Source organism: Elgaria multicarinata, chromosome 6, assembly GCF_023053635.1.
Source record: "Elgaria multicarinata webbii isolate HBS135686 ecotype San Diego chromosome 6, rElgMul1.1.pri, whole genome shotgun sequence".
Taxonomy (NCBI): domain Eukaryota; kingdom Metazoa; phylum Chordata; class Lepidosauria; order Squamata; family Anguidae; genus Elgaria; species Elgaria multicarinata.
Window position 1 is genome coordinate 55,820,192 of NC_086176.1, and position 23,369 is coordinate 55,843,560.

The 23,369-nt window shown below is 42.0% G+C and overlaps 2 protein-coding genes across 3 annotated transcripts in view; both read left to right on the plus strand.

Annotated features, from left to right (window-relative positions):
* The first annotated feature begins 243 nt into the window (after positions 1-243).
* Positions 244-3,852, plus strand: CKS2 (CDC28 protein kinase regulatory subunit 2). The gene is made up of 3 exons (XM_063128587.1): positions 244-377; positions 1,586-1,713; positions 3,428-3,852. Exons 1-3 carry the CDS (start codon positions 319-321, stop codon positions 3,478-3,480), a joined length of 240 nt encoding a protein of 79 aa, XP_062984657.1. The 5' UTR covers positions 244-318; the 3' UTR covers positions 3,481-3,852.
* Positions 3,853-6,806: 2,954 nt separating this feature from the next.
* SECISBP2 (SECIS binding protein 2) overlaps positions 6,807-23,369 on the plus strand; it is a 32,712-nt gene continuing 16,149 nt past the window's right edge. Inside the window, exons 1-7 of one of the 2 annotated variants that reach the window (XM_063129440.1) lie at positions 6,807-6,928; positions 10,929-11,074; positions 12,970-13,231; positions 16,116-16,239; positions 18,503-18,738; positions 20,403-20,466; positions 21,028-21,185. In XM_063129440.1, coding sequence (XP_062985510.1) covers positions 6,899-6,928; positions 10,929-11,074; positions 12,970-13,231; positions 16,116-16,239; positions 18,503-18,738; positions 20,403-20,466; positions 21,028-21,185 — 1,020 coding nt within the window. In that variant the 5' untranslated portion in view covers positions 6,807-6,898. The remainder of the gene's footprint in view (positions 6,929-10,928; positions 11,075-12,969; positions 13,232-16,115; positions 16,240-18,502; positions 18,739-20,402; positions 20,467-21,027; positions 21,186-23,369) is intronic. The other variant, XM_063129441.1, reaches the window with a different exon arrangement.

Here is a 23,369-nt window from a genome sequence, read left to right on the forward strand (position 1 = left end):
AGCCACCGTCGTGTCCACTCCAGGCTCACGCCGTCTCCTGATTGGCGGGACCGAGAAGGAGGAACTTTGCCGGGGGGAGGGGTGTGTGGAATAGCAGCAGCCTACGTCCACGTGACAGCGCGCGCGCGCCGATTAGTCCGCGCCGCCTTCCAATCAGCGTTGAGTTGTTGGATTCAAATTGAGTCGGGTGGTGGGCTGGCTTTAGGCAATTCAGTTAGCTGGCGGCCAGCGCTGTTCCTGAGGCGGAGGAGGCGGGAGGGAGCGGCTTGGCTGTGAGCAGAGGAGTCTGTGGCCGCCGCCATCGTCACCGTCGTCGTGATGGCCCACAAGCAGATCTATTATTCGGACAAGTACTGCGACGAGAACTACGAGTACCGGTGCGAGAGTGGACCGGGGAGGGGATGGATGGGTGGGGAGGGCTCCGGCTTCTCGTTTATTATGGGTGTGTGTTGAAATGAGGGCCGCCGCCGCCGCCTTCTGCTGTTGCCTCCCTTTTTCTTCCGCTCTCCTTTTCGCTCGTCCGTCCCTTTCTCTTCTTTCCTCTCTTCCGCGGAGTCCCTCAGAAAGCGGCGAGACGCGTCTTCGCTCCGCGATTCTCCTCCTTCCCGCCCGCCAGAAAGGGTTTGAAACAAAGGGTGGGCAGGGCGAGGCCGGAGCAGAGCTGCTTCAGAAGCAGGGCTGGAGGCCTGGGAAGGACTCGGAAGATGGCCGCGGGGGGCAAACCGCCGAAATACGGCGGCGGCGAACTTGAAACAGATTTTTTTTTGGCCTTCCCGCCACTGTCCCTAAACTCTTGCTCTTTTGGAGCCTCCTTCGAAAGAGGGGAGGAGGTATGAAAGCAAGCGCTTGGTGCTTCGTAACTTTAATGTGTATGTTTTTAATCGTACTCATCCTCCAAGGCAACCTTCCCCAACCGGTGCCCTCCAGATGTTTTGCACTTGAAGCTCCAGCCAGCATAGGCAATGGTCAGCAAAACTGGAGGGCACCAGATTGGGAAAGACTGCTCTAAGGAGATATGGGGGTGGGGAGGCTTCTCTTGGCCTCCTGTACCCCCTGTGCTCATCCTCTCCATAACATTGTCAGGAAGCTGGTCTGAGAAATAGCCCAAAATCTGCCCCCACTGAGCTTCAGAGCTGTTCTTAAGTCTTTCCTGTATGCCTTGTGAGTGCTGTACATTTTGAGAAACTTGGTTTTATCTATAACCTGCCTGTCCACACAACCTATTGTCAAACAGTGGACTAAATAACCAACTATTTAAGCTTACCTGCATGAAAGCAAGTTACCACAAGCAAATGACACTTTATACCTGATAATCCAGACTGCACTTGTCATGTAGCAAACTGTTTTTTAAAAATCTTAATCTGTGGTGTTGGAAATCTAAAGATTAATATTAATTTTGGTAGTACCCTAACAAAATATCCTAACGCTGTCATTGTCAGTACTGTACCTTTAAAAGTCAAACGAACTTGAAAAGCTATACCAAACGCTGTGAAGTTTGATAAAAAGTTTAATTACCCCTAAGGTCTTGTACAGAACTGTGTGTAGCTACATAAGTGTGACTTGCTGTAATTTCAATCCCTGGTAGGCATGTGATGTTGCCAAGAGAGCTTTCCAAGCAAGTACCCAAAACTCATCTAATGACTGAAGAAGAATGGAGAAGGCTTGGTGTTCAGCAGAGCCTTGGCTGGGTCCACTACATGATTCATGAACCAGGTGACAAGAAACATCTGTGCTTGGCAAGCTATTAGATAAATGTGTTTCTTAGAACAGGGGTAGGCAATCTTGTGACCTCCAGATATTTTAGACTACAATTCCCATAATCCATGGCCATTGGTCATGCTGACTGCGAATTGTAGCCTAAAACATCTGGAGGGTATCCGGTTACCCACCTCTGTCATTTAGCTGTCATGTTGTCTTGATATGGGAGAGGAACAGAAAATTATTTACAACAGGAGTACCGTATTTCTTCGATTGTAAGACGCCATCGATTGTAAGACGCACACTAATTTCAGTACCACCAACAGAAAAAAAAACCTAAGACACACCCGCAATTCTAAGACGCAACCCATTTTTAGAGATGTTGATATGGGGGAAAAAGTGTGTCTTAGAATCGAAGAAATAGGGTAATAGATATTTGTTTAAGGCCAGGTGCATTTGGTACTGGTTCACCTAACTTTTGGTTAAATTTAAATTGTTAAATTCTATACCAATTAGAGCCATAGACTGATCTGTCTTGAATTGTTGCTTGTCAAAACAGTGTGGAGACGCTTTAGAAATAAAGTGTCAGTCTCTTAAAAATTCTGTCTGACTGCATGAACTAGAGACTCCATTCTGCAATACAGTCTTCTCCAACCTAGTACAATCTAGATATTTGGACTATAGCTCACAGAATTCCTGACTATTGGCTATACTGGCTGGACTAGAAGGGAGTTGAAGCATCTGAACATCTGAAGTGTACTGCATTGGGAAAGGCTGCTGTAGTTCATGTCCTGTCACATGGAAGGGTCTGTTCAGTCAACACATTAAGCCATGGTTAAACTGCTTACCCTTTTGCAGCAAATGATTACTGAACATGTTTAAACAAATAACTTCTCTAAACTTCTTTCTGTGGCTATGTAGCCACTATGGTTAAGAATGGTTCACACGATATGCTAAGCCATAATGTTCAGTTCAAAATGCTTAAACATTGTGGTTTAGCATGTAATCTTAACAGGGTCTCTGCATCACAGCATGTAATCCTTTTCCTTCTCCCCCCAATCTTCCCAGAAATGAAGAAGAAATTATTTCTATTCACTAAATTTACCTGCATGTTAATACTTCACTTCCATAGGAAAATACTTCTTTTCCTATGTGACATGCTATGCACCTAAGACAAAAGTCAGCCTAACTACATGACTGGTAGATTTTCATCCCCATCTCCCCAAGCCTGCAATAATAATAATAATAATAATAATAATAATAATAATAAAAAATAGGCTTATGCTATTCACTGATGGAATCCTGGGTGATCCTTTCTTTGGGCAAGTAAGTTTTGGAACCTCTCCATGACTGTATAATGAGGGCTATTTAGATCATCTTATTATTCCTTGCTCTTAATCTTAGTTATCTTTTAAATAGGAACCTGGGCTTTGACTGTATCTGTTGATAGCCCAAGGTTTATCTTCTATATGCCAGACCACTTGTTTATGCTACATGCTTATGGGAGATGAGGGGAACCCAGATTTAAATAACTGGCAGTTGTCCCTCCCAAGTAAGAAACCTGTAGATCTGAGAGTCATTCCAGATTCAGCGTCAATTGAAAGGGGGGGGGGGGTGGCAGCGTTAAGTAAACACAGAAAGAAATGTTGTAGCCTGGAGTGCCCTGCAGGGCAGGTAAGTGTTCTATTTCACAATAGATCTGTAAACAAATTTCGTTTTTTCTTCACAGAACCACATATCCTCCTTTTTAGAAGACCACTTCCAAAAGGACAGCAGAAATGAATAACTTCTCTAAACTTTATGTATAAATGTATATATGTTGGTAGTATTCAGTGAATACTTGAGAAAATGTACAAATAAGTCATTACCTGCGCATGAGCTGTATTATTCACAGCGACAGAGCTCAGTAAAATGCAAAGTAGGCTGCTATGGTCTTCAACTCTTGCTTACTGTTAACAAGTGCCTATTTGATCCTGTCAGATTTGTTCAATAAAGTTTACATCTTACATGTAACATGTTGATTATAAAACCTTCACAAAGATCTATGGCTTTTATTCTTAGTAATGTATCTTCCTACAACTGTTAGAGTAATTCATCCTGTGGCTTTTCAATTGTTGAAATAGGTCTGAGGAAATAAACCTGTTTTTAATGTTCGATCTTTTCTTTGTATGCATTTCATGGCTTTGGTTTACGACTGCCCATATAGTTTCCCTATGAGAAAGCCATCTGTTTCTTTTTGTGTACAATGACCAAATGTCAAAACAAACTGGAGTAATTTGTCTACTTCAGGTAGTTCTAATTTTATTGATGAGTATTGTAGTATTCATCTAAATCTGAACCATATGGGATATAGCCCAACTAAGTCCTAGAACAGTTCTGCCTTAAAAGGAAAACTAGATCAAATTTGGTGGGCTTAATAGTTCAGATAAGCATATTAGAATAGGTAGTGGCCTTGTTACTGACAAGGGTTTCCTTGATGTTAGGGAGAGTTGGGAGCCGCACAGTTCAAACAACAACTGGTGCTGAGTATGCAAGCTATTTCTTGGATTCTTAGTGGATATACCTCCACTGGTGCATCCCTCTTCCTTACAGCAGGGGCAGGTAAGGGTAGAGGAATAGCTTTTACTATTTTTTTGCTTTTTAAAAACTTGGGTAAAAACATTTAATTAGCTACTATTAAAGTTGCAGAAATTTTGCAATTAGTAAAGCTGCATATAACAAATCTGTCTAGGGACTTGAAGCCACACATTTTCTATTGCAAAGCTATATTTAGGGGGTATGTAAAATTAGTTTTAAGACATTTTTCATAATATAAAAAGTTGGATTAACAATAGTAAAGTGATAGCTGTAGTGAATAGTGTGTATTCACAGCTGTGGTTATGATAGAGAACTTAAGTAATTGTCCATTTGGACTCGATTAAATGATAAAGACACTAGCATATATTTGAAAAGTATTTCTGATGTCTAGGTATATTGCTGTCTACACCTGCTGTCAGCTCTGTCATCAGTGAACCTCATGGGCCCAAATCGAAGCTGAACAAATGGTATTGCTAGGTGGTGCAGGCTCTTTAGATAGAAATTTGCATATAGTTTGCTTGTTTCTAGATGCAAAAGTGTGCTGACTTTAGAAGAAAATCCCCTCAAACTGAAGTGTTGACATAGCTTTCAGATTATGGGTGGAGAAGACTGAAGACATGTGCTCTGTCATCAGCCTATGGATCCTCATGAGATGCATACTAAACAGGCTTGCTAAATGGCTTTTCCACCCTGTTCTAGAGATTTAAGCAAGAGGGAGCCTTGGATTTCTTTTGATTCCTAACTTGCATTCTCCCTGGAAAAGTTCTTTTTTATATAAAGTCTAACATTTATTTAGATAAAATGTAAATGGCTGAGCAATATTTCCTCTTCAAAGCAGAACTACACTAGAAGTGTAGAGATTGTGTTGAGGAAAGGGAGAGCCAGTGTGGTATAGTCACTGGAGTGTTGAACTGGGAGTCAGGAGAGCTGGGTGCTAGTCCCCACTCAGCCATGGAAACCCACTGGGTGACTTTGGGCCAGTCACACACTCCCGGCCCAACCTACCTCACAGGGTTGTGAGGATAGAAATGGAAAGGAGGATTATGTACAATGCTTTGGGTTCCTTGGAAGAAAAAAGGTGGGATATAAATGCAATAATATAAATAAAAAATAAATCTCACACATGCACTGGGGAAAGAGGAAAGCAGAAGTTGTATGCTGGTGGAGGAGGGACAGAAAATATAACTCACATGTAGCAGTAGCCGCTTTAAAACTGCCTTTCCCCACACCACAATTCAACCACAGTTCCACAAATCTTCACTTTTGTTTTTTCAGAGGGAAAGTGGAAGGAGGTATTTATTTTATTACGATTGTATATACCCTAATAGCTGCAGCTTAGGGCCGGAGTTCCCAGTAAGGGAAGCCGAGAAGAGCCCGCGGCAGCCGCAAGAGGAAAAACCAGTCCCTGGAATCGCCGCATCCTTTTCTCCCAACTGGCGGCTACTCCCGGCTAGTGCTGATATCCACATCACCAAAGGAGGCAGAGAAACGGTCCGCCCCTTCCCACATGACGTGCCTAAAAGGCGGGGAAAACGTCTCGATGAGAAACAACCACCTTTATGTGGGATTGCACCGTGAACAAATGATGGACGAGGTGTCCGGTTCCACGACGACCCCCACCCCGCGGCTTATTTTCATGCGCGTCACAGCTTTTTTTTTATTGTAACCGATCGACACCGGCCTCTCTGCTGCGGCACCGCTGACCAGAGCTACAAACCCAGCCTGATCTAGCCGGCCTGGGATTTCTCCATGCCAGAGTCACGAAGCGGGGCATTTCAGCAGACGTCATTTGTATGCCTGCAACACCTGGTGAAATTGCACCTTTATAACAGTTAATGCAGCAGGAGCCCTGCCCTCTTGACTAGATAGAGGGCAGGGCTCCTGTAGCTTTAACTGTTATAAAAAAATTTCACCAGGTGCCGCAGGCATACAAATGACACCTGCTGAAATGCCCTTTTCTATGCAACTGGAGCCCTGTCCTCCTTTCCATATGGCCACCCTACATCGCCGTCCCTCCATGCAACGCACGGGAACGATTTGAGCAATCTGCAGGGCAAAGCCGCTCCTTCCCCAGAATCCGAAGCCACCGCAGCTCACTTTCTCCTCTCGGGCGCTTAAGCCTTGGGATCCACGACCTCTGTGACGGCTGCGGAGTTGCTGCTGGCCGTAGTTCCTGCCCACTCTGGCGCGCTGGCCGGAGCTACAAGCCCAGCCTGATCTAGCCAGCCTGGGACTTCTCCATGCCTGAACCACGAAGCGGGGGCGGGGGGGAACGGAACTCCCCGCGGACCACATCGCCAAAATAAGAGACGGCGAGATTTTGCGGGCCGAGGGCTCCCCGCGCTCTCCCCGCGCCTGCCGGAGCCTCGGCCTCGACCTGCGAACTCAACCGGTCGCAATCGCACATTGTTTTGCTTAAGCCTTATATTTTTGCTTCTGGTGTCATGACGACCGTCACGTGACTGGAATACAACTGTTGATTGGTTCCGACCCCTTGAGGCTCGGCGGTCGCTGCCTCTATGGCTTTGGTGCGCGCGGGCTGGGCCGGTGGCTGAGAAGCAGGGCAAAAGTCGCCGTTAACGAGGCGTTTGTCGCTTGTCGCCTCTCTTGTTTTTCCCCCGCCATGACTTCAGAGCGGGAAGCGGGCGGTCAGGTAAGAGGGGAAGCGGAGGCGGTGAGCCTGGGTTGGTTGGGGAAAAAAATACAAATAGAGCCCACCTCTTTAAGCCTCCCCGCCCGTGGTTTGTTATGTAACCAGTAGTGAGGAACACGGAGAGGTCCTGGAAAGGGAAAGGAAAAAGAAACCTTCAGTTGTGATCCACTGTGGCCCTTTCCTCTTTAAGGGTGCAATCCTAGGCCTATTTAGACCCCCCCCCCAAAAAGCCCTACAACTCCCAGCATTCCCCAGCCAGCATGGGTGCCTGGGGGATGCTGGGAGTTGTAGGACTTCTTTCCTGTCTAAACATACCTAGCATTGTGCTTTAAAGTACACTACTGCTGCCAGTCCTACCAGGCGCCCCGCACCCGAGAATGGGGGCGAGGTCCTCATATGTCCTCGCTTCCCCCCGAAAGAAGGTCCCCCTTTCTCCTTACAAAAGAATAAGAAGGGCAGCACCAAAGAATCAGGAAACCAAAAAAAAGAAAAAGAAAAAAAAGGCGGTGCTTCAAGGTGGTGCTCAGAAAATGGAAATGCAATAAGGCGTGCTGTACTGTTGTCATTGGAACAAGATAGTGTGTGGCCTTATTTTCTTCTTTTTGCCCTAGACAAAGGCTAATAGCGAAATGTGTTGGGTATATATATATATACTTTTAAACTAATTCTTTTAGCACCAGTTTGAAGCCTTTCCTCTCTCTTTGCTACAGCATGCCTAATAGAAATGCCATTTTTTCTTTATTTCAGGATGGTCCTGTATTTTTAATGACATTGTAACTGGAAAAAGTTCAACAGGTGTTTGTTTTTCCCCAACATGAGAATCCACGTTTCATATGTTGAATTTGTCTGTCTGTTGCAGAAAAGAACTCCCAACTAGTTTAGGAAGTGCTAGCTGAGATTGCAGTTCGAGTATTCTGGTCGTCAGCTTATTTCTTTCATGATACTGCAGCACAAACAAATACTGTTATTAGGGGGGGAAATTAAAAGTTGTTCAATACTTTTTTTATAGCAGTCACAAGGCTGTGGTTTGGGAACCAGTTCTTCCTTACTTCACAGAACAGGAATTTTTATTTCCCTGGGGATGAAATTCCAGTGTAGCGGTATTAGGTTGTACTACTCTTTCCATGAAGACATGATTTTGAAGCCCCATGAGAGTATAAGATGCTAGGGGAGGCACTGTATATTATTTATAATTATTTATTTATTTATATAGCACCATCAGTGTACATGGTGCTGTACAGAGTAAAACAATAAAATAGCAAAACCCTGCTGCATAGGCTTACATTCTAATAGTGTAATTTGGAGCATGGAAATGGCAAAAGACACCCTCCCTGTACTGTTGCACTCTCAGTCATTATCATGTAATGTCTAATTTGCTCCATATGCTAGTTGGTTTATTGAGGCATGAAGTTTTAAGGGTACTGCTTCCTTCCTCGGGTGCTCTATTTTAATTAATAGGCGTTTGTCTATGAAATCTCATGCCAAGTTGAGCCTGATAGCCTTTAAGATGCCACATATTTTTGTTTACTCAGGATGAATATACACCATGGAACAGGGTAGGGCAGAAGGGAAAGAGAAGTATCAGAATCTTGCTCTTCACATGGAAAATAAGGTTATCAATGGCTGAATTACCAACAGTATCAGAGGCAGTATGCCTCAACATGGGTTGTTGTGAAACACAAGCAGGAATGTATTATTTTGCCTATGCCCTTCCCATAAACATCTTATTTGCCACTGTGGGAATAAAACGTTGGACTAGATCTGATCCACCAGGGCTGTTTTTATGTTCACGTCAAGTTTGGCAGGTTGTGCTTAGCACATATCTAAGCTGTGTTATTAGCTTAGTATAGGTATTTCCAAAGACAACTTTTTACCATATTTGCAAAGTAGCTTCAAAGATTTTCATATTCTGAATAAAGTTAATCTCATTATTGCATTCAGTAAGGAATGGAAAGGAAAATATTTTTTTTTTTGCCTATCTAAATATTATAATAGAAATAAAATGAAAGAAATTAAATTTGCAGTTTAGTTTTGTAGATGTAGTCTTGCTCTAATTTTACCTGTTGGGGCTTCGACATAAAGTTCGTACATTCCTATAGAGATTGGCCCTATTCCAAAGAAAGTCAGTCACCATAGAGGCATATTGCAACACTCCTCAACCTGATGCCCTCCATATGTTTTGGACTATAACTTCCAGTGTTCCTAACTATTGGTCATTCAGACTGGAGCTGACAGGAATTGAAGTCCAAAATGTGAAGGGTGCCAAGTTGAGAAAAGTTAATCGTGACTAAAGTAGCTTTGCATTTATTGGGCCTATCTATAGTGGTTAAGCAGGTAAATAGCAACTTTTCCCAAATAGGGTTATATTTTTCATATCCTAAGAGTACATATAAAAGTGGCAAATATATATGGATGATTGCTTATAATATTTTGAAAGAAAAACTCTTAGTTTGTCTTTCAATATTTTAAGCAATTTGGTTTGTATCACAAATGTAAACCACTTTACTGTAACAAAGTTAATGGCTGCAAAAGTTGAAGTATATGATTAATGTATAGTTATTAATATCTTTGGGATGACATTGGTAAAAGGGGAGGCTACATGTATGCAAATTCACTTATTTTGCTTTGATTATTACATCCCAAAAGTGTAGCTATGGCAATCAAGCAGCAAAACCCTTAAAATTGTTTCGATATTCTAATATATCTTGAAATATTAATATTTGGAACATTCAATCCAGACATAATGGGACTGGAATGATCAGAGAAGTGTAATAATTTGTCTAGGAAGGAGATTTTAGCTTTAAAGAAAACCTGAATATCTCTTAATGTGTGTGTAAGTAGATGTGAAGTGTGTTACTGTCTTTTAAGTGTCTGATCTTAAGTAGTCAGGGTAAATTTGCAAAAATTCAGATCAAGCATCTTCTTACAAATGCATGAACTGCAGAAATCATGTAGATTATTCATATTCTAGACCAAAGCTTTAGTTTCCTGTTGTCTCTCTGTTTCAAGTGCATATACAACCACCAGGGGGTTTCAGCAAACAAGCATTTGGCTGTTAACTAAATGCTTTGTTTTATCTTAGTTACTCCTTCACCATTGACTAATTTAGATGTAGTTGGTCATTAATTAGGATTAAGGTATTGTGAATGAGCAACAGAATCACATGCTCTCTTCCCTCTCACTTGCACTTCTCCCTACTTCCCTTTACCCAACTTAGGTAACCTTAGCCTTTAATACCCAAGAGCTGAACCACGGTAAAGGGAGGTGAAGAAAATTCCTGCATAAGAGGAGAGAGATTGGGAGAAAGGGAAGGGAAGTGTGAGTCTGAAGTTGGTTCCCTGTCTTTTAACCATACTTAATAACTAAGCTGGTGCTGTGTCTGGGCCATTTAATGACCCAGTTTGCACATAAGGGAAGTTAGCATAATTAACCCATGAATTAATTTTAAAAAATTAACCCACGACTGCTGCTATTTTGAATATGCAACCTCCAATCAGAGGTTTTTCATGAACAACCCAGAGTTAATCTATGACTAGTTCTTAGGTTAACTGTGAGTTGTTTAATCCATGATTAACCATAGGGTCCAAGTTCACTTAACATGTAACAACCTCGGAGGTTGCATATTCAAAATGGTGAATCACATGGGTTAATTAACATGTGAATGGGGCTGCAGTTACATGGGAATGGGGCCTGTACCTACTAATTATCAACAGATATTTGTTTCTTTTTCTTTAAAATACAGAGTTAAGATTGTCAGGAAACCAATTTCTGCAGTGCATGCAACATTTAAAACAGGAATTTGCTTAAGCATTCACATTCTTGGTGCAATTTCAAGTGTTCTGTTACAGATTTAATTTCTTCAGGCTTTGTTTTGATTGAGCAGAAGAACAAGACACCAGCTTTTCCTTCTTGTGACAGTCTTGTTCACAGAGATGGAAGCTGTTCACTTAACTTGGTTAATCTTAAAGTGCATGTAGCCAAAACCCCTTTTGTTTCTCAGGGCATCAAGTTATCAGCAGAGGTCAAACCGTTTGTCCCCAAATATGCGGCGGTAACAGTGGCATGGTCAGAACCCTCAGAAGCATGTGTCTTTCCTAGATATTATGCTACATGCTACCCATATGTTCAGGAGCCACCAGTGGATAAGTATGTACCCTTCTACATCTCATTTCTTGGGGGACTGTTAACTTACCAAAGTCTTGAATTTAGATTCCTTAGCTATTTGCCAAGTTAAATTTATTTGGTGAATAAATTGGCATGCTTATTCAATATTTTAGGCCTCAACATTGAACCCACCTTCCACAAGACTTTTCAGAGATGATGGTGGCCTCAGAATTTTGATCCCTAAATATTTGCGTCATCATCTGTGAAATGACTGTTCTTGCTCTCAAAGCAATATTTCTGGTGCATTGCTTTCTTCAAGAAATGTTTAATTAAACTGTGGGAAGTTGGCCCCTGCACTGTTTTAAACTAACCTTACTAGTTCTGGGGTAATTATTGTTTTGTTCCTCTGGCACCTTATATTTTTTTTAGTAATCTAACATCTCAGTTCTACAAATTAATAATTTTAAATGTTCATATAACTGAGCAGCATGTCTGTTGTTTCCTTCTGTGTGAGAGAGGGAACCTTATTTCTAATGACTACTGAGGGAGAGTAGCATGTTGACTTGAACAAATGATATCAACTGCAGAAAGAGGGTCCCCAAGCACAGAACAAGAGAAACAGAGTGTGGTGGGTTGCTGTCATCTTTGGTGGGGAGTGGAGTCTTGTCACCTTATAAATCTGGTTGGTGGTCTATGTAAATGTTCCAGCCCATTTCAACCCCAGTAGCTTATATTCCTAGTAGATACATCATAAGGTTTTAAAGTTGTTGTTTTTGCTGCCAGGCATTTCTATGACATTTATCCAAAACTATAAGGCTATTTTTGTTTGTTTGTTTGTTTCTGGCTTGGGATGAAGTGTGTTCTTTTGCAACATGGAGCTCTAAATTGTGTGGGAATAAGCTGATACCTATGGATAATGCAGTTCTATATAGTGATGTTCCAATCTGTATTGAAATACTATGCCGTTTGATGGAGAGAGGTTAGTTGAAGGGAAGAAATGGATCTTCAAGAGAGAAGTTCTTCTGTATCATTAAATATTTTTCTATTGAAAAAAATATAGGGTTGGATCCAACATCGCACCATGGGACTTCCTCATCCTCTCCCCCTGTAGCCCCTTGTGCACACCCTAAATCTGTTCTGGAGGGGCCTAAAACAAACCCCCAGGCAGATTTGGGGGGCACAGGGGGAGGGGAAATATATTCTGCTAGCGATTTCTATTCTGCTAGTGGAAGACCAGCATTGGATAAAGCCCATAGTTTGCCATTTAATCACAAAAAGCAGAATTCATGTTAAGTATTTTGAAAGGGAAATGGAGAGAGATGGCCAGTCCTTGTACTATTTTATTCTCTAGCAGAACTGGAAACATCTCTGGCACTTAGAACAGATGCTGGTGCTTTGGAAACTATAATATTCACTGTAATGTTCAGTTCTATGTTGGACAGACATTTAAACACGAATTAGAAGTATTTTCCAACCCGATATGCATCCTGTGAATATAATGTTGTACAGATATCGTAATTGCCTCTCTTCCCCTTTTTAATACATTATTGCTTACAGCCATTGGAAGAGATTCTACATCCCAAATGTAATGCCTGCCTCTTTGATTGAACGATTCAGGCTTTCACCCCATATCTTTAACACTGTCACTTGATGCTTATTATTTCCCAAAGGATGCTTAGCAAAGTAAACCAAGCAATTTGCTAATGGCTGTTTCTTTACAGCTTAAAATAGGGTTGGTTTCTAAACTATAACAAATTTGTTCAGAATGCCATTTCTTTTACCCCGATGAAAACATTTGAACTAAAAAAAAAACCCCCTCGAAGTATGTTTTGGAACCCAATAAAAGAATCCTCAAGAATTTCATTATGTTTCTTTCTTGTAAGACATTGTCATATTGAATTAGCTGTCCAACTAAACAATATGTTTATTTAATTTAGACAACGAGTATATAGTCAAGATGTGCCCTGGGATACCACTACCTCTCTTTCCCAACATGCATCTCAGAATCCTATGGGATGTAGTTCGCTTGGGGAGTACACCAGTTCTCCTTATTCACTTGATGTCGCACCAAACGCATATGGAGTTACCAACATCCAGTGTGAAAACAACAGCACTAAACTCTACAGTTCTTCTAGACAAGACAGAGACTATGCCAAACAGACTTTTCTTATCCAAAAAGAGTGTGCAAGTCTTCCCAGGGTAAGTGATGACACTGTAGGTAATTTCTTTCTGTCTTTCTAAACTCTTTTCTAATATCAGAAGCTGGATTGAAGTAATAGCTGACTTGTCTAGAGGGTTCCGCTTCCAGGGACTGAGAGTACTCTTTTTTAGCATTTCTGATCCCCAAGAGTCTGGTGTTTCAGCTCTTATTGGTCCCTGTCGTCCTCCATGGCTAAGGACTTGTGTGGAACCAACATAGGCTGTGCACTAAGCATATATAGCTTCTGAATGTTTTTTTTATGTGGGCAGGGGGTGGAGTGAGTCTACCAAAAGCATACCAAAATGTCCTTAAGTTAAATATAGTAGCTAGTTTTATAATACTGAAATAGATTGCTACTAATCGAATTCTGTGAAATATTCATAGTTTTCTTCATGTGTTCTATGAGCACCTAAATGGATTCCAGTGGAACTGTCTGCTGCACGCAGATCTCTCCCACCCCACCCCCGGATACAGCTGTAGGAGCCAGATGAGCAGTCTGTTTCAAAACTTGCTTCTGCTGTCTTGGCAGTGATCAGATATGTGCCCTGCATATCTGATTGACACTGTAGTACTTCTTGGGCAAGGCCAGAGAAGGAACAAAACCTTATCTGAGGCAGATAATCTCCTTACCTTTCACTTAGGAGAGAGCTCTTTGCTCTCTCAAAAACATTGCTTCTCATCTAGTTATTCTCAGCTATTTATTCCTCTTTTCATCCACTTCTGCTCTTCACTTAATCTTCATACTCTTTAAATAAAAAAAAACTGCTCTGGTTGCTTACCTTTCTAAATTCCCTTCCCAACTTCCAAAGTATAGCTCTAATGGGAAAGTGCCTGGAGAATTGGTTAAGTTTGCAAAGAAAAGAAAAATGACATTTGAGTGGTCTGGTTCTAATGCCTTCTTCTGAAGCTGCCTGAAGCTTTAGAGAGCCTACTGGAGTTGAAAAATGCGGGACTTAGCTGCCAGATCATATCAGATACCTCAAGCATAGGTATGGACAAGGGAATAAACTCCATCTCTCTGTGGAGAACTCAAAAGCTACTGCAAGACATTGCATACCTTTTCACTCAAAGGTCAGCATATTTGATGTTCTTATCCCCACCTTAAAGCTCATCTTCTGTCTAGAGGTTCTCACTTGGGCTCATCTACACTCTAGGTCCCTGTAGTGCCTCCTCTTGGCCTGGCACAGGGGTGGGCAAGTTCAGGAGCTCATAGGGCCATTTTCATCCCCCAGACGGCTCTGTGGGCCGTTCCACCCATGCCCTGCATCCTACCTTCCACAAGCTGCAATTCCCCTCAGGAAGTGCCAAAAGCATGTATGGGGTGTTTTTGAAAAATGGCATCCAAAGCTGCTATGGAGTTCCAAAGAGGTCAAATTTAGCTTGTTTTCCGTTTTGTTTTTTAAATGATTTTTTAATGGGTCTTCCCAAATTTGGGAGGTGGCAGGGGTGCACTTGAGGCTGCAGGGGGCACATGCAGCCCCTCTCCTTTCATCCCACTTTCCTTTGGAAGGAGGCATGTAGCATAACCATTGCTAGGTGGCTAAAGGCGTGCACTTCAAAGCATGCAAGTCTCAATGCCTCCACTGCATTCAGCAAGGCACTGCACATGCTACACAAATGGGGGCTGCTTTTGCAGCCTTCTGCATGAACACATCTCTCTTAGATCTGTAGGGTGGCTGTTGGACCACTCCCACTAATCATAAGACGCTACAAGCTGGGCACATTCACGTGCCTTGGGAGAAGTGCTTCAACAAGTTCTCCCTCTTTGTAGATCTCAGCCACCAACCAGCCCTATTAAAAAGGTTAAGTTCTACACATCCTATTATTAAATGCCTCCTCTCACAAACTGAGAGGGGAACATTGGCCACTTACCATGAAGGTTCCTTCTGGCTTGGTTTGAGGGAGGCATCCAAGCAATACCCTAGTTCAGGTGGGTGAGTCATATGTACACGTACAACGGGCTACACTTCTCACAGCACTCCAGGCGCTGCTGTGCTTTCTCCAAAGAAGGTTGCCTATTTCTCTTCCTTTCCTTCAGTTTAGAGTCCCTTTTCTTCATTATAAAGCTCCCTTTTCTGTCTCAGGCTCAATCTTGGGAGCCAGGGGATATCCAGTCTAGTACAAGGATCTGTACCATGTGATCCCTGCTTTTCCTGGGTAGGGGAGGAAGGTAATTCATTGGATGTCACACCAAGCAAGAAGGAACATGCGCAATGATATGTTTATTTAAAATATTTCTAGGATGCCTTTAAGGGTAAAAACCCTCCAAATACTGCATTTCTTAGTAAGTGACCAATGTTAATGTATTCCTCACAAAGAATTATCTGTACACAGCCATGATGTAACAGCAGGAAATCCTTTTTCAGTTCAGATGGATTTGGGAGTTTAGGTGTTTCTGAAAGGTGAAGTCAAACTAGGACCTTCTCATTGATACCTAACGTATGAAGAAATTCATTACTGGATAGTAGCAAAGAGAAACTCATAGCAAAGTTTTTTGGGTTTTTTTTGGGGGGGGGATTTCATGCATCTCTTGTGGCAAAAGCTGCCGAAAAAGAAATTCTACGAATAGCGCAATCCTGTATATGTGTACTCAGAAGTAAGGTCTATTGAATTCCATGGGGCTTACTTTTAGATAAATAGGTCTAGAATTGCAGCCTAAGAGAACAATCCTATGCATGTTTTGGGCAGAAAACAGTTGAACAATTCCCTTGCCCTGCATGGCTGGGGAATGTTGCGTGTTGTAGGACTTTTTTCTGTCTAAACATGCATAGGATTGTGTCCTAAACAGCTTTATGTAACATAGATATGGTGATTAAAAAATAAACAATTTAGAGAAGGGAAAGGAACTTTGGAAAAGTCTCATTTTCTTCATTCTTTGTACAGAGGCGAGTGAAAGACCATGAATTCACACCGGAGAATAAAAGACCTGAGGGGAGTGACTTTTCTATCAGATCAACAGAAAGTTCATCTTATACTGCTCTGCATGGCAGAAATCCTATTAAATCAGGTACATTATAATTATTGATTAAGTTGATATTCTGCAGATTGGACTGAGCAAAAATGCCAGAGTATGTAGTGGGCTGGATGAGGGCCAATTAAGTGAAACTGAATCCTGGCAAGATGGAAGCCCTGTGGGTGAGTGATTCCCAAGTTTGGGAGATAGGATCACTGCCTGTTCTGGATGAGGTTACACTCCCTCTAAAAAGGTACTCCTTAGCTTGGGGGTACTCCTAGATCCACCATTGTTGCTGGAGGCCCAAGTGGCCAAGGTAGCTCAGAGTGCCTTTTACCAGCTTTGGCCAACTACGGCCTCTTCTGGACATGGATAGCTTGGCCATAGTAGTACAGGCATTAGTAACCTCAAGACTGGATTACTGCAATGCACTCTATGTGGGGCTGGTCTGGAAGCTGGAGCTAGTGCGGCATGCAGCACTTTGGAAGCTGCCCCTTTTCTGAGAGAACTGCACTGTCTGCCTATTTGCTACTGTGCCAGGTTCAAGATTTTGGTACTAGTGTACAAAGCCTTAAACAACTTGGGACTAGGATACCTGAGAGAGCACCTGCTCCCTACCAACCTGACCTGTCACTGAGGTTGTCGGAGATGCGGCATGCTCCTGGTGGTTCCACATGGCCCTATGGCCTAATTGGAGTCCACCAGGAGAAGAGCCTTCAGCATGGTGCCCTCCTTTCTCTGGAACTCTCCTGGAAATCAGGAGGCAACAACACTATGTCGTTTCCAGCGCCTCCTGAAAACTAGGGGTGTGCACGGACCCCACGCTCCGCTTCACTTCCAGATCAGCAATTTGCGGATCAGGCCGCTCCGCCCCGCCCCCGTTCCGCCTATGTCCACTCCGCTCCGCTCGGAGCTCCGTTTTTCCCCCCCATAGGCTTGCATTAAGCTAAAAAAGTATACAACTTTTTTTCTGTTAAAGTTAGAAACCTCAAGTTTGGCACCATGACACCTCATGGAGGTATACACACGCACGCCAAGACTCAAGGCAGTCCCATCATCCCCTGATTTTTGGGGAATTTATGAAAACCGGGCACCCCATTCACACCCCTTTCCATAGCTCCGTCAATTTGCACGTTAAAAATCTCAAACTCGCCACCATGAAAGCTTATCCAGAGATGCACACGCACGCCCAGACTCAAGGCAGTCCCATCATCCCCTGATTTTGGGGGAATTTATGAAAATCGGGCACCCCATTCACACCCCTTTCCATAGCTCTGTCAATTTGCACGTTAAAAATCTCAAACTCACCACCATGATAGCTTGTCCAGGGATACATACGCACGCCGAGACTCAAGGCAGTCCCATCATCCCCTGATTTTTGGGGAATTTATGAAAACCGGGCACCCCATTCACACCCCTTTCCATAGCTCCGTCAATTTGCACTTTAGAAACCTCAAACTCGCCACCATGATAGCTTGTCCAGGGATACATACGCACGCCAAGACTCAAGGCAGTCCCAGCGGCAGAGCCCGGTAAAGGACCAAGGGAGAGGGGGACCTTACCTGCCTCCGTCCGCGGTCCGTCGCCGTCTTCAATTGAGCCTGCAGTTCCACCAGGAAGTCTGGGCCGCAAGCGGCCCGGACTTCCTGGTGGAACCGCGGGCTCAATTGAAGACGCTGATGGGCCGCGGACAGAGGCAGGTAAGGGAGAGGAGGGCGGGGGGGGGGGGTTACCGGGCCCTGCTGCCGTCGCCACATGGGCGACAGCGGCAGGGCCCGGTAAACCCCACTTACCTTTCCGGCGGAGCTCCGGATCGAGGCGAAGGATCCGCCTTCACCTCGATCCTCTTCGCCACGCTCCGCCAGCCCCCCAATCCTCTTCGCCTCCGCCTTAAGGGCAGGTGAAGCCCCCGCTCCGCTCCTGCTTCTCCGGTCCGATTAGAAGCGGAGCACATCCCTACTGAAAACAGTCTTACTCCAGGAAGCATTCCTTGACTGGCAGTCAATGTTTTATTGGCATTCTGTGTTTTTAGTATAATAATGGTGTTTAAATTTTTGCAGCTGGGATTGGGCACAAGAGTCTAGTCCAGCCCCCAAATAAATCCCAAATTGAGGGATGGGGACGCAAACAGCCCAGTGAGGAATGAGACGGACATGTAATGCTGACCGACTTTTTGTGGAACTCTGACCTGAAGTCCTCCACACCACAACAGTTTTTATAGGGCCCTGCTTGTGTACAGTAATTATTAAATACAATAAGCTGTTTGCACATCATGAAGAAGATATATTAATTTGCATATAAAATCTACTTTTGTTAGATCGGCCTATTAAAGCTGGGACCGGGAAATTCAAGCAAATCCCGAACAATGAGTGTCTTCCAGAACCTGCCTTTGAAATTACCCTCTCAGATTTCCCAAAATTGCAAGGTCTGGGAAGTAGTGATCTGCTGGACCTTCAGAAACATACATGGGGGTCTCTTGGCTCTGCTGAAGGAGATAAGCTTTTTCTGAAACCTTCAGAAAAACCAGCGATTTCAGCTTTAGTCACCAAACAGGTTAGCTACTTGATAGCTTTTGAAGTGCTGGAAACTAATACGTTGATATAAAATTTCTTGCCTGATCAGTATAGCAGTCACTGTGTGTAGCAATGGAAATGTATAAGAGTAAGTAGACAAACTTATCTCATCAGTAATATTAGATTTTGTCATGTATTAGACTAGGTTTAGAAATGTATTTTTCACCAGTCAATCAGATTTCCCTTGAGGCTGTTTGACCTGATCTTCTCTTTTACTTAAAGTGGTATTCATATATCATTTTAGAGATAATTTTACCTATAGCATTAAAACAGATAAAATGTAACTCTTCTCTGAAGTCCACAAAAAAACTCTTATTTGTGATTTTTTAAAATATATTTTCAATCCAAGGAAGGGATGAACAGGAAATAATTTGGAGGCAGGGATATGTATGTGTGGCGTTCCCAACCCTTCCCAGTGACAATCCAATGTGGTTATTAGTAGTCCATGAAACGTCATAACTCCAATACCTTGTCCTCTTGCAATTGCTAGCTTATTACTGATGCCACTTTAAACAAATATTAGTAGGAAAATGTTCTACTTTAGCTTGACAGATTTTTGTGTTTTTTTAGTTTCTAAAACGTTTAGCCTAATGTTGTTTTTAGAAAGTTGTTTGATCAACTTTAAATCCTTCCTTCGGCATAATATTCTAAACTATGCTTCTAGGAAACCCATTGAAATATTTACTAATTCTCAGAAAAACAAAACAGCTTCTAGATTGCATCATATCTTGGTTTGTGTATGGTGATGGTGGGGAGAATTGGAGTTTTTGAAGATTTCAGCTAGCATATCCTGGTCAACCAGTAAGATTACTTTGGCTGCTTGGGGTAGCCAAGCAACTGTATATTTGTATATCTGATTGCATTTCTGGCTACTAGAAGGACAGGCAAACATACTGTATTTGGTGGTTTTAAATACATTTTTATCACATGATGAGCGTATTGTTCTGGCATCTCTGCTTTTCCTCAGTCTACCCACAGACTGCTTGCAGTGTGTTTTCTGTCATTGATTAATTTCTGTTCCTGATCAGTAGTTTAGTTTTTTTTTGTCTCAGGTTCTTACTCAAATTTGAGATGTGTTCTGACTTTTAGCTGTGTTTATTCCTGTTTCCATTTCTTCTTTTTATTTTCATACTGTCTGCCAGCCACCATAACTCAGTTATAAAGAGGTATAAAGCAGACTTTATAACGTGTACATTTGTGTGAATTATATGTAATTACTCCACCTAGAATTAGAGCGTGATTGTATTACAATATAAAAAATTGAAATGGCTGAAGCTCTCCAAAAACTGACCAGGTTTTCAGGAGTTGGTTTTGTTAAAGGGCGGCACTCCTTTTCTGAATTAGAATTTATTTGACCGTTCTCCATCTAGCCTTCCAAACTTTTGACGTGAATACAAATGATAAAAGGTTTAAAATGGTTTGGCTCCTGAGGAGATTTCTTGATTGGAAGAGGATGCTTCCATGATTGGTGGAAGCTCCAGTGTTTAAGTGGCTGTGGTGGAGGGAGTTTTGTTTGCAGTAAATGACTTTTTTAGATTGGTTCTGAGTGGTGGTGGTGGTGATGAGAGGTGGGGGTTTTTACGTGCTAAGTAAACTGTGGAGGCGACTCCTTTTTTGTATTAAAGAGTGTAATGTTCATTGTAGGGTGAAGTATCTTTGAAAAAGCATTTCCCAGCAAGACCTTTGAGTTCTTCATCAGACCCTGGAGGTAAGTTAACAATTCTGTTCATTTAAGGTTTAAGGTATTGATACTAAGCACGTAGATGAGTGAAGTAAGGGTAGAGAAAATTCATTCTTGCTTTAGTCGATAGGAAAATGGCTTTTGATAAAGGGTGATGAGTCCCTTTTCAAGTGCATGTATAAACATGCTCTTCATTATCAGAGACTGGATTTTTCACATCTCATACAAATTTTGATCCCATATATAACTTTCAGAATTCAGAATCAGAACATAAAAGCAAGAAAACTGATATTTTATCATTCAAATAGATACATTTGGGTGTATTGTGTGTAGAATTTGTACAGTACCTAAAGATATTCCCCCTCTCTCTAGATAGATAGATAGATAGATAGATAGATATATATATGTTTGAATGGTAAAGCACTCCTATTTCAGGAAAAAATAGCATAACTCTGAAATGGCACTTTTTGTAGTAAAAAAATGAACTCTGTGAAAATTTGGAACAGCCCTATTAAGGATGTGTAATTGTTAGATTTTGAAGTTGAAATTCGTCAGGGAGTTTCAATAGTGTGTTCTGTCAAATATCAGTTTCTCAGGTATGTCCGGGTTTTTTCACCGAGGCACCAGTGTCTTGGGCCACTGTGCTGTCACAAACTCCCAAGAGAGTTGTTTCAACTCCAGCTGCAGTTCTTACCAGCAACCATTCTGGCAGTAAAGGAAAAGATGGAACTCCTGAAGATTGTAAGGTAGGAGGATCAGTTTCCAAGCTGTTTTATGTTTTACTATTATTTCTTAGGATAGCAGTTAACTAAAACGTCACACTTAACTTCCTAATAATTGTTTAAAAAGTCATACGTAAGGGGGGAAAAACTAACATGAGAATAACATTCTTGTTTTGAATAATAATAATAATTTTTTTTAATAATAATGCAATAGCAAGCCTATTTTTCTAAGCTCATTCATTCTTACTCTTCATCATTCTCCTTGATACCCTTTTCCTCTACCTTTTAATACACCTTTGCATTCTTCTTCTCTATGCCATCACTCTCTTTCTCTTTAATCTCTTGGTCAGTTCTTTGTTCTTTCTCACAGTCATGTTTCTTTATTTCTTCCTCATATGTCTAATAACTTTCCTAGTCTCCCTTGACTTCTACTTAATATATTCCTATCTCTGTTTATGAACTTGCCCCATATTTTTCTTGAGTCCTAGATTGTCTTTCATTCTCTTAATTACAATCTTTTGTTCCTACTTTTCTTCATTTTTTATTCCATATTTTAAACTTGTCACATTCTTCTAGCATTTACTCTTCTTTGTATAGATCTGACTTTGTTTCTCTCATCCTCTTTTGACTCTCTCTGTATTTGTCTTTAACTTTGAATTTTTTTGAATGTTTTATTCATATTCAGTGTCTCAATTTTCTTTCTGACAGTGTGTTCTTAGATCATTTTCAGTCTGATTTTCTATCTTGTCATTCCACTGAATCTGTTCTTCTTTTGTTAGTGATATCTTGCTTGCTAAATCAGGTGGCCAATGTTTTGCTCTTTTTACTTTTATTTCTCTTCAGCATTTGATATCATTGGTTCTTTTTTTAATTACGGTCTCTTGATTTTGTAGACACATGATTACTGAGCATTCATTTTCCATATCTATTCATGGTAACTTTTCTTTTTCCTTTTGCGCTGGAGTCCTGAATCCGTTTCTCTCTCTCTCTCTCTCTCTGCTTCCTTTCTCTTGGTCCCGTGATGTTAATACGCATTATCAGCTTTGTGTTCCAGACCTAAAGCTCCACCTTTCTTCTCCTAATCTCTCTCTCTCCCTCTTCTTGTTATGCTGCTATTTTTGATTAGGTATCTTATCTTTATGTAAAACTGAGCTGTTTATCTGCCCTCTTTTTGGGTCCATACCTTATTTTCTCTCGTTGAGTAATATATTTCCTTCTTCCCAGTATGTAACTTTGGTGTCCTCTTTGACCCCCTCTTTTTCTTCTATGAAAGTGAACTGTAAAAACTTGATGTTTCCAACTATTTTATTTTTTTTTAAAAAAAACATTCTTTCGCCTACTGCAGGGATGGACAACTTGTGGCCTTCCAGATATGTTGATCTGCAACTTCCATCACCCCTCAGTATTGCTTATGCTGGCCAAGGTGGATGAGAGTTGTGGGTTTGCACATGTTTTGGCCTACAAGGTGCCCACTGCTGCCAAAACACTACTTCATATCATGACTTGACTGCAGTCAAGTCTTCTGTCTGGCTTGCCTACTGCATTCTTACTTTTGCTGCACATTTGAGACTTTTTCTGCATCTTTTTTTAATGATATTTCTCCTGTGTACATTCTCTCTGTTGTCTTACATTTCCTTAAAACTAAAGTCTCTAGTGTGGTGCCCATGGCTACTGTTGTGCCCATAGGCACCAACAAGGCTCTCTGTCCCTCCTCTTTTATTTTATTTCAAACTGGAAGGCTCATGCTGCACACAAACACACACACAAAAAGCACCAGCCTCCAGTGTTATCTTTATTTCCAAGAATGCCTTGGCCCCTGACATAGGCCTCAAAAGCACTCTTAGGAAATAAAAATGTTAGGAGGTTACAGGCCAATGTCTTTTTTTCAAATGTGCCCAGCCACCTAGGAAAAAAAAGGAATGCTGATGGTGGAAGCGAGCATCCTGGGGGACCAGAGGATGCAGTGTGGCGTGAGGGGGAGCTGCTCATACTCTGTGTGTGTGTGTGTGTGTGTGTGTTTTGAACAAAAAGAATCACAACAGGCCACCCCCTGTGGTGGGGGACATCATATATGGGGGTTTGCTGGTTTGGTATTGTATGTGGTTTTACCTGATGTGTGTGTGAGGGGAGGGGGGAGGTTGCCTAAGTTTTGTGTGTGGTGTGTGTATTTTGCCTGGGTGGTATGTTTCCCTGAACATCTCCTTTTGT

Coding starts and splice junctions, on each gene's coding strand:
- CKS2 (XM_063128587.1), top strand. CDS start 319: ATGGCCCACAAGCAGATCTATTATTCGGACAAGTACTGCGACGAGAAC. Junction 378..1,585: donor GACGAGAACTACGAGTACCG/GTGCGAGAGTGG, acceptor AATCCCTGGTAG/GCATGTGATGTTGCCAAGAG. Junction 1,714..3,427: donor CTACATGATTCATGAACCAG/GTGACAAGAAAC, acceptor TTTTCTTCACAG/AACCACATATCCTCCTTTTT.